Source organism: Acinonyx jubatus, chromosome A3, assembly GCF_027475565.1.
Source record: "Acinonyx jubatus isolate Ajub_Pintada_27869175 chromosome A3, VMU_Ajub_asm_v1.0, whole genome shotgun sequence".
Lineage (NCBI taxonomy): Eukaryota > Metazoa > Chordata > Mammalia > Carnivora > Felidae > Acinonyx > Acinonyx jubatus.
Window position 1 is genome coordinate 114856801 of NC_069388.1, and position 10263 is coordinate 114867063.

The 10263-nt window shown below is 53.6% G+C and overlaps 1 protein-coding gene across 1 annotated transcript; it reads left to right on the forward strand.

Moving 5' to 3' along the window:
• PCARE (photoreceptor cilium actin regulator) lies at positions 1–9983 on the forward strand. Its single transcript, XM_027033471.2, has 2 exons — positions 1–3725; positions 8808–9983. The coding sequence occupies exons 1-2, from the start codon at positions 1–3 to the stop codon at positions 8986–8988; spliced, it is 3906 nt and encodes a 1301-aa protein (XP_026889272.2). The 3' UTR covers positions 8989–9983.
• The last annotated feature ends 280 nt before the right edge of the window (positions 9984–10263 follow it).

Genomic DNA, 10263 nt, shown 5'->3' on the forward strand with positions numbered 1-10263 from the left:
ATGGGGTGCACACCTTCCCACAATGACCTTGTTAATAGCGTCGCTAAGAGTGGCATCCAGTTTTTTAAAAAGCCCAAAGCAATTTTGCCGGGACGTCAGGGGGGCAGTGAAAGATGCTCTACCCCTTCGCTGCTTCCCACCTCCACCTGCTATGACTCTGGGGGAGGCTTGTCCCAGGGACAGAGGCTGGCACAGGAGCATTCAAGTTCCCAGACCCAAAGCTCGGCTGAAGGTCTTTGTCAGCTCCCAAGAGATCCCACTGTAGGCAAAGGGAAAGATATGGAAGGACTGCCCCCCAAAGCCAAAACCTCCCAATCCCACCTGGGCAAATCACAAAGCCGCACGGCTAAGGACATGCCGTCCAAGACACAGAGCTCCCACGGGTCACCAGGGGCAGCCTCCTCTGGGGAAGCCAGTGAAGAAAGTAACACCCAGGAAAGGATGCTGAGATGCCACACATGTGGCCAACAGGGCCATTGCTGCCAAAACAGCATTCCTGCTCACGAGCCTCAGGGCAAAGTGGACTTCCCCGAGCCCCTGGTGAAAGCTCACCAGCATGCCTATACCTACCTCCACTCCAGCCTCTCCAAATATGAAGCAATTCTGTGCATCACCCATCAGGCCACCCAGACCCAAGAGCTGCTCCAGCCCATGGTCAGCTTCCTGCTGCTGTGCTTTGATGAGGTCAACCGGCTCTTGGGGGAGATCTCCAAGGATGGAGAAGTGCTCCTCCAAGAAGTTAGGGAGGATCTGGCGTGGCCATTGAGGAAAGGAGAGCCCCAGGAGCAGCCGGACCTCCTACCACAGCTTCTGCAGCACACAGTCAGCAAGCTGCTGGTGCTCAGGGGCATGGTGGCCTCACTCACCGGCAGCTTCCTGGAGAGCTCCAGCAGTTACCTCCATGCCACTGCGAGCCACGTGGGAAAGAAGCTGAGCACAAAGAGGGGTGTGGATGAATGTCTCCTGCGGGCTCTGGGGCAACTGGAGAGCTTGGTGAGTGGCCACGGCGACCCTGGGATGCAGGGTCTGCCCTTGTGCTCCGAGGACAGTGGCATCGGTGCTGACAATGAGTCTGTGCAGCTGGCCGACAAGCTGGGCAAGCAAGCCAGCTGGGACTCAGAGCCCTCGGAATGGAAACCAGCGTTTCCAGCCACACCGGAAGCCAGGCTCTCAGGACACACCTGGCAGCAAAGTCCTTTCCAGATGGATTCAGACCGACCCCAGGACTGCCCGCTCTCGAGACCTCCTATGGCGAAGGTTCAGCCAGAGGCACAGGGTGGGGCCGGTGGCCCATGCCCCTCCAGCACGGGCCCAAGAAACACTACCTCCAGCCCCCTGGGGATGGCCAAAAGCACTTGGCGTGACTCCCTTGGGATTGGGATCTCCAGGGAAGCACGTTTTTCTAAAGGCCCCAGGTTGATGGGCACGTCTTCCCTCAGTGAAGGTGAGGACAGTAGCCCAGAGGAGGAGGAAGACCAAGCGAGCAGCATGAGTCCCTGTGCATGGCGGGAAAATTCTTCCCAACCAAGGCCACGGTCTTCACCTGGTAGCCCGGAAAGCCTGTTTCAGCCACACCCCAGGAGGCTTAGGAGCCCCCAAGCCCAGGAAATGATTCTGAAGATGAAGGAAGCAATCAGCGAAAGGATCAAGTTTGTCCCTGTGCCCTCGGGGCCCCAGGACTGGCCTGAGGAGGAGGAGAGGAGGACGGCGGTCCCACCAAGACCCAGCACAGCCAGTGGCAGCAGAAGGGCCCCTGTGAGGCAGAGGAGGTCCCAGTCAGAGGGCTGTCTGAAGAGCCAGGCCGAGGACCCCACCCTCCAGGAGCTGCGGAGGGTCCAGAGAGACCTCAGCCAGAGGCTGGAGGCATTTTACGCCCTGGGCGCACGACAGCAGGGGCAGAGCGCGGGGCAGGTCCCGCAGCCCAGAGCAGAGGCTCTGAGGCCCGACAACTGCAGGGTCACCCCGAGCAACACCATCAGCAAGCTGAAGGCCTCTCTCACCAAGAACTTCAGCATTTTGCCAAGTCAGGACAAAAGCATCTTGCAGAAATGCGGTCCCCGCCCTGAGAGTGAACAGCCCTGGTGGCGGAGAGCTGAGGGGCTTCCGGTGGCCATTGCGTCGGGTGAGAGGGCCAGTGAGGCTCCAGGAGCCATGGACTGGAATGTCAGGGGCTGCCCCACCAGAACATCGGTCAAGAAACTCATTGAAACTTTCAGTCCCACTAAGAGTCTGAGAACACTGGGGGATTCCAAGGACTCTGGGCCAAGCCCCTGCCTCAGGAAATGGGGGGTCCCCATCATGCCTCCCAGATTTCCCATTTACAGGGGGCTTGCCCCTTTGTATCCAAAGCCACAAATTTCTCCAGCAGCAAGCAGAGACCCCCTCCAGGTGGGGCCAGACTGGAGGCCCCCACCTCCTATTTTTCCCCCTATGCTCACAGCAGAAGCATCCAAGAGTGAGGATCTCAATTTCAACTGTGAAACAGAGGAGGACCCAGAGCATCTCCCTCCACCGCCTCTGGAAGTCCTGATGGACAAATCCTTCATCTCTCTGGAGCCCCCAGAAAGCAGCAAGCCAGCAGGGAGCTCCTCCAAGGAGACCCATGTGCCAGGGCCAGGAGGGGCTGACCCTGCCCGGAGAACGTGGGCTTCCCCAAAGCTAAGAGCCTCCATGAGCCCCACTGACCTGCTACCCAGCAGGAGCACGACTGCCCCCACCAGACCCCACAGCACAGGGCCAGGGGGCAGCAAGAGTGGCTGCGGCACCAAAAAGCTCACCTGGGACCTTAACCACCTGCCAGCAACCAGCAGAAACCCAGAGGTGGAGGGCAGCGGGGCTCCGAGTCAGGCACCTGCAGACAAGGCTGCCAGCCTGTCCAAGCATCCCCAGAAGGCCATCCCCTGGCACCACTCCAGCCACACATCTGGGCACAACAGGACCTTGGGACCCAGCCTGGCCAGGCCAACACGGGGGCCACATTCTCCTGAGGCCCCAAGACCGAGCCAGGAGAGAAGCGCCCTGCTGGTCAGGAAGGCCTCTCCCTCAAGGGGATACTGGACACCCCGAGCAGTCAGGAGGCAGCCCTCCTCTCACAGACCTGTCCGGCCAAGTGCTCCTTCTGTGCATGGCTCCTCCAGCCCACCTGTCAGCCCTCCGGTGAGCCCCAAGGTGCTAAGCCCCCCAACAACGAAGAAAGTAGCTTCCCCAGCAACACGGCAGCACAAGCCGCCCAGCCCTCCCCCCGCGAGCCCACCCACACGTCACAAGGCCTCCAGCCCCCCCGCCCAGCACACGGAAGCAAGTTCCCTTTCCTCTGGCGCCTCCCCATCCCCCCCAGTGTCCCCTACTGAGGGACAGGAAACAAGAGGTTCTGAGAACAATCGGGCAGCCACAGCCAAAGTGTCTGGGAACACGTGTTCCATATTCTGTCCAGCCACCTCCTCTCTGTTTGAAGCTGCGCTGCCACCTTCAACCACCCACCCGCTCACCCCACCATCGCTGCCACCTGAAGCCGGGGGCCCTCGTGGGACCCCCGCAGGATGCTGGAGGAGCAGCTCAGGGCCACGGCCGAGGGCGGGCTCACAGCGGGGCATGGCCCTGTGTGCCCTCAACCCTCAGCCTTTCGTCAGGAGGACAGCTTCTGACCGCCGGCCAGGTCTCCGCCTCCCGCTGCCTGTCCCCGGTGCCACCAGCAACGCTTGTGAATCCCCACTCAGCAGGAGCAGGTAAGGAAGGTCGTGGGCCCCGGCCCTGTGGTAATCAGAGTAGAGCCTTGGGTCCTTGGGATCATCTGGGTCAGTAGTTTTCCAACGGTGCTCCAAGGGAAGAGGCAGTTGGAAAAGGGGGCTGGGGGATATCCAGCCTCCTGCTACCCACCCCTTCCTCGAGCAGCTGTGCCTTCATCTGTCACTCATTTCAAGTTCCCAAGAAAGATTGTAATTGAAAGAAGTTCTGCTGTGTGAATAATACAGTTTAGGGGTGGCTGGGTGGCTCAGTTGGTTAAGCGTCCGACTTCGGTTCAGGTCATGATCTCACGGTTCATGGGTTTGGGCCCCACATCCAGTTCAGAGCCTGGCGTCTGCCTCAGATATTCTCTCTCTCTCTCTCTCTCTCTCTCTCTCCCTCTCTCTCTAACCCTCCTCTGCTCATGCTCTGTCTCTGTCTCAAAAATAAATAATAAACATTAAAAAACATTTAACAAAAAAAAATTTAAATAATCACATTAATCCAAGCACACACACACCCCCTTTATTTTGCACTTAGGGAAACGTAGATGAAGTGACTTCCTATGCCCCTACACCCTCCATTGAAACACTGTCACCCTGTCTGGAACCAGCGTCCTCATTACTGTAGTTTCTAGTTTACTAAAGTAGACCAATATCTATGTGGGAGGCCCTCAAACTTCCTTGTCCTGGGACCCCTTTAAACTCTCAAGAATTAGAGAGACCCCAAAAGAACCTTCATGTAGGTGGGTCGTATCTATCCCTTTTTACTGTATTATAAATTAAAATTGAGAAATGTTTAAAATGTTTATGAATCCATTTTTAAATGACCCCATTATATGTTAACATAAAAAGTAGGTATATTTTCTACAAAAAAAAAATGTTTTTGAGCAAAAAGGGTGGCATTGTCTTATATTTTTGCAAATCCCTTCATGTCTGGCCTCACGGAAAGATGGTGGAATTCTCAAATCTGCTTCTGCAGTCCATCTGGTGTGATATGACACGTCACATAGACTGGAAAACTCCACTCTACATTCACGGAAGAATGAGTGGAAAAGGCAAATAACATCTTGATATTATTATGAAAATAGTTTTGACCTCAGAGATTCCCCCCCTCAAAACTGTCTCAGAGACACCCAGGGGACATGCCTTGAGATGGCTCGTCCTGGATGTGTGCGATAGAAATGTTTGGCTTCCCCACGCCCCCAAAAGCCTGCCTCCACTCCTCCTCTGTTCTAGCCTCACCTCTACCTCCCTGTTCAGAGGTGTGTGGGGCAAGAGCAAGACTCTTCATGGGCGCTGAGTACCAGAACCGGGCGGAAGGACTGCCATCTCTACCCTCAGCAGACTGAGTTCATGTGTGCTTTTCCGGTGAGGGCAGCTGGCTTGCATGTCATTGGCCCGGCCATGTGGGCAGGCCTGGGCACGAGGCTGCGACGGGCCATGAGTCACACTGCACCACTACCTGCACACAGAAGGAAAGGCACATATGCCCAAGTGGACGGAGTGCATGGGGACATGCATCTTTTCCAGGATGTGGCATGGGAAGAAATCTGTCTATCTGAGACCTATTAGAGAAGAACTCTTATCAATGTGTCCTGATATCAGATCGGACGAAGCTCAACCAGCACGGTCCTTTCTATCTTCAAAACGCCCACCACTGCGTCAATCAGCAGTGTATTTCTGCCAGAGTGATGCGCGTTACAGACTTCACAATCTGTTGAGGCATGAATGGTAATGTTTTACAAAGTCCTCGGCAGTCAATTTTAAATAAAGATGTTATCTAGGGAAAGTTGTGCATTATTATAGTTATATAGACTTCCCCAGCCACTTGAAAGAAATGAAATATTGATTATTTTTGCAAGAATCTTAATGTAATACTGCTCTTTTCTTAAATCTAAAATGAGCTTCCTACAGCACGGTGCTTTTCATCTAAGAACCTCTATAAATGTTAATGCATCACTCCTCACTCTAGCCACTTATTCAGATATTACATTTCTAAAACTGTGCCCTTCAGGAGAAGAGCTTGAGAGAACAGGGACAATAAAATGGCATTAATTAAAAACACTAACATTTTAAAACAGCAGGAGCAATACTAAAGTAACATAAAATTGTTCAAGAAGAAAATAATGCCCTTCTCTCAGGCTTCTCCTCGGAATAGGGCAGGCTAAAAGGTTGTTTTATGTCCTGAATCTCAGTACTTGGGGAGATGGGGTGGTGGGGGCCGAGAGAAGTGCTTGCAGCTTGAAAGAAAGGAGGATCCGTGAACAGGCGCCTTCCCAAGGTCGCGTGGAAGGTCACAATAATGGCTCACACTCCTTCCCCTGCCTCCTGCTAAGACCACACCTCTCAGCCCCTCCAAACTGTGAGCCTATGAGCACGTGGTGGATGTGATGGGAAAATGCTCATTCCCCAGTCCCTCCACACCTCCGTCCCTGTCGAGTTGGCATCTGGGAGGAGAAGTACTCCAGCTATAAAAGCACTGAGTGGTTTCACCCTCTGCAGCTGCCTTTGTTCCTGCCCTCCTGCATATGGGAAACCATACCGAGGAACCAGGCATAATTTCCCAAGATCGAGCAACTAGCCAACAAGCCAGCCCCAGAGAGCCTGAAAGACTCAGGACGGGCTGTTTCCGCAAGCAGGGACTGGCAGGGATGAACCACACCCCACACATCTTGCAGCAGAGGCAGGCGTGCAGGATAAACTGGCCTGCATCTGGCATTGACCTGCTTTTCGTCATCCAGGCCGGGCACAAGCCCCTCTTATAGAAAAAATGATGATGTTTATCCTCCCAATCTTGGGACCCAGGGGGTTGGGAACAGTCCTTGGAGGCTTACCCAGGAAGCTCCGTTACTGAGCTCCAACTGTTATTTATGTTTTGAATCCCCTGGTGGGGGTGCCGTCTCTAGGTCTTAGCCTGCTGGGGCATTGTGAGCGTTCAAGAAGGGTCCAGGCTTTCTCCCCTAAATGCAGTGCTTTTCGTCTCTGCTTGGACTGGACCACCCCCGGCAGGGGCTCTCTGCAACTTAAACCCCCCTGACCCTATTTCCTGGATCAGGCTACCTACCAACTGACCAGCAGGGCAGTGGCTGGGCAGCCTGCCTCCCCAGCTGTCCTGGGACCAGGTAGAACCACAGCTATGTTGTGGCAACCAGGAAAATCTGCCTCCTAGCCTGAGCCTCACACAGATGTGGAACCTGGTTGGGGTTGGGGAAGACGCAGTTCTAGGACAAAGTCATTTGTCACCTCCACCGACACTACCCACCACAGCCTATCTCCGGGAAAGCCCCTCCCATTCCTGCCAGCTACCCCATTGGGGAGCAGCACAGGGTCATGGATGAAGTGCATCCTACATCTGGCTTCCCCTGCTCCAGAAGAGGCACCGGGAGAAGTCAGTAAGATGGGAGCTGGTCCTGCACACAAAATCACACTTGGTCAGGCAGGGACCGGTCATGGGGCCAGAGGCCAACCTGGATGCGGTTGGCTCTGCAGAACACAGTGAGACTCTCACTGCCGAAAAATCACATTGGTGCCAATCTTAGTGCCCACTCCACCCCACCCCACATTCCTGCCACCTTGATCCCATTAGGATCCAAACTCAGACTTGCCCTCCACTGGTTTGACATCTCATGTAAGCCTAAACACATAGAGCTAAACATGCTGTGTAATGAAGCTCCCGGAAGAGTCAAGAACCTGCTGTCACGGGCAGAGAGAAAGACCTTCTGGTCTGTGCATGTGAGGAGCTGGGTCCAGTCCTGAACCTGAGATGACTGATTGAGGGACTTTGGCCCTCAGGTGCCTACCTGTCATATGACAGGGTGGTCCCTAGTATCCCTTCCAGGTAAGACTTCTCGTTCACGCTACAAAGTGGCAGCACCAGAATGACAGCTGGCCATTTATTGAGCACTTATCATGTGCTGGTTAATATGCTACGACTATATCACACTTTATCCAATACTGATACCTTTGAGTGCCCTATGAGATGGGTACTGTTATTATCTCCATTTTACAAAGAAGAGAACTGGGAATCAGCGAGATTAATATGCTACAGGGCACACTGCTAGTAAGTGCAGGAATTGAACCCAAACAGCCAGACTCCAACCTCCAAGCAGTAACTACGAGGTTAGCCCGCCAGCACACAGCCAGTGCAACTTTCCGAGCCAGTCCCCTTTCTTTAAAAAAAAATTTGTTTAATGCTTATTTATTTTTGAGAGAGAGAGACAGACAGACTGTGAGCAGAGGAGAGGCAGAGAGAGAGGGAGGCACAGAATCCAAAGCAGACTCCAGGCTCTGAGCTGTCAGCACAGAGCTGGACGCGGGGCTTAAACTCACGAACCATGAGATCATGACCTGAGCTGAAGTCAGACGCTTAACCGACTGAGCCTCCCAGGTGCCCCTGAGCCAGTCCTCTTTCCAGCCCAAGCTTGCTCCATGCTGGTGATCATTCTCCATTCTGCACTCCCAGTGCACACTGGCTGTCCCTCTCCACCCAGACCCCCTATCACTGTGTCATTCAGTGGCTGGAAAGCTCTATTCTAGCCAGATGCCAGGCCTGGGCCAAGCACTTTCCATTTTACTCCATTCAGGAAAAGGGTGGCAGCTGAGTGAAGCAGGGTGTGGTGAGTTTTTTGGTTGTTGGTTTTTTTTGTTTTTTTTTTTTTGCTGTTATTGTTGGCGTTGTTTTCAATTCAACGAGCTAAGCCTAACCCTTTATTAAACAAGAAGTGCTTTAAAAACAAAAACAAAATAAAGGCCCAGCTCCCAGAGTTCCCGAGGGAGCTGCTTTGTTCAGAGCAGCAGGATCCTGGGCATCAGAAGAAGAACAGGACTCAACCTGTCAGCACAGACACCAGGGGCTGGGTTCCCACGGTGCCCTACCACAGCAGGTGCACACAGAACAGCACCAGCCAGGCAAACCTGATGCAGGAGGGCAGAGGTCTGACAACAAGGGGCCACAGGCCTGTGGGAGAGAGAGACAGAAGGACAGAGAGAGGCAGAATAGGGATTGAGGCGGGGGCAGGGGGGCAGGTTGCAGAAGGAACAACAGAGGAGTTCTTGATCTACATTTGTCCTTTTTCCCAGCAGCAGCAGTGAGGAGAGCCCCAAAAAGGACACTGAGCCATGGAGCAGCCCCTGTGCCCCGGAACTAAAGGGTTCTGGCTTGGATGCATCTCCCCCAGAGCTCTGCGTGTTGGGCCACGGGCTGCAGCGGGAGGCCAGAGCCAGCCGCGCCCAGGACAAGCCTCAAGAGAAGGAAGTAGCCTGACAAGCCAACCATCAGGGTCACACTGATGCCAGTCATCCCAGAATATGGGTGACAGCCAAGCAGCAGACTGCCCCATAGATGGTGGACCAACCAAACTCCTATTGAGGTGTCCTAGAAAGATCTGGAAAGTACACTGCCCAGAGAGTCTGCTAAATTCTAAACATTCGCCACTTTCAGTCCCAGATTCTGGTTTGCCTTGGGGCTCAAAAGTTAACTATAACTTTAGACCCCCACAAAGACACTCTTCAATCCTTCAAGTACTGCCTTAACTCAGGGGGGGAAATGTATTTATCGCACGCTGGATGGGCCGGGGGTCTTACCTGGGTTAGTTTCATTGAATCAATTAATCCTCACAACAAAGAAGGAAGCAGATATCACCCTCCCTATTTGCAGATAAAGAAAACCAAAGCGCCCCTACAGCCCCACCCCAACAGTGTCTTGCCTGAGGTCACACAGCTAGGAAGAGAATACAGCAAAAATCAAAGAGGTGTTCCTGGCACCAGAATCTCTTTGCTTTTCGTTCCATTTCATTGCCCATGACTCTTCCATTACTCCATCTGCCCAAAGCATGTCTAGTTGTACAAAGGGTTGGAAAGTTTGGGTGTTTGTTTGTTTTTTTAAAGATTAAACAGTGGCACAGCATTCGAGTCACCACTGAGGGCTTTGTTTGGAAACCGATTGCTTCAGAGATAGGAAGACCAAGGTGGAATTAAGACACACACCCTTCTCTCCTCCCTCCCAAGCACAGACCCAAAGCCCTCAACACAAAGCTCCCAGCCCACTTGAGCTGAGCGGCCTCAGATTGTGTCTCAGAGGAGTGTCTCACATGCTCTGCCCTACGCATCCACATGCCTCTCAAGCTGGGTGGGTACAACCAAGCCTTGCAAACACACAGCCTGTTCTCTGTGCCCCAAAGAGGCTGGGGTTCCAGAGGGTACACACACGCACGCTCGCGCACGCACGCCAGTCTCCCCCAGGGGCTTCGTGGCCAACATTATTCATCTGCAAATCATCTGCACAACTTCTGCTGGATCTGAGATGGAAACGAAGAACGACTGGTCGTGCCAAAACCCTGCCTCTGCCCATGCACTAGATATCTGCTGCAGATCTGGAATTTTTCCATCGGTGGCTGTAGAGGGCTTTCTATTTAGAAAAGAATTTGCCATAATTGGGTGATTCAGTGCAGGCTCAGTGGGTTGTCTACAGACAAGAATTCTCGCCCACGGGGTACAGCTAAGGGGCAATCCTCCAGATCCGCTGCAAAGCCGATTTTTT

Coding starts and splice junctions, on each gene's coding strand:
- PCARE (XM_027033471.2), top strand. CDS start 1: ATGGGGTGCACACCTTCCCACAATGACCTTGTTAATAGCGTCGCTAAG. Junction 3,726..8,807: donor TCCCCACTCAGCAGGAGCAG/GTAAGGAAGGTC, acceptor TTTTCCCAGCAG/CAGCAGTGAGGAGAGCCCCA.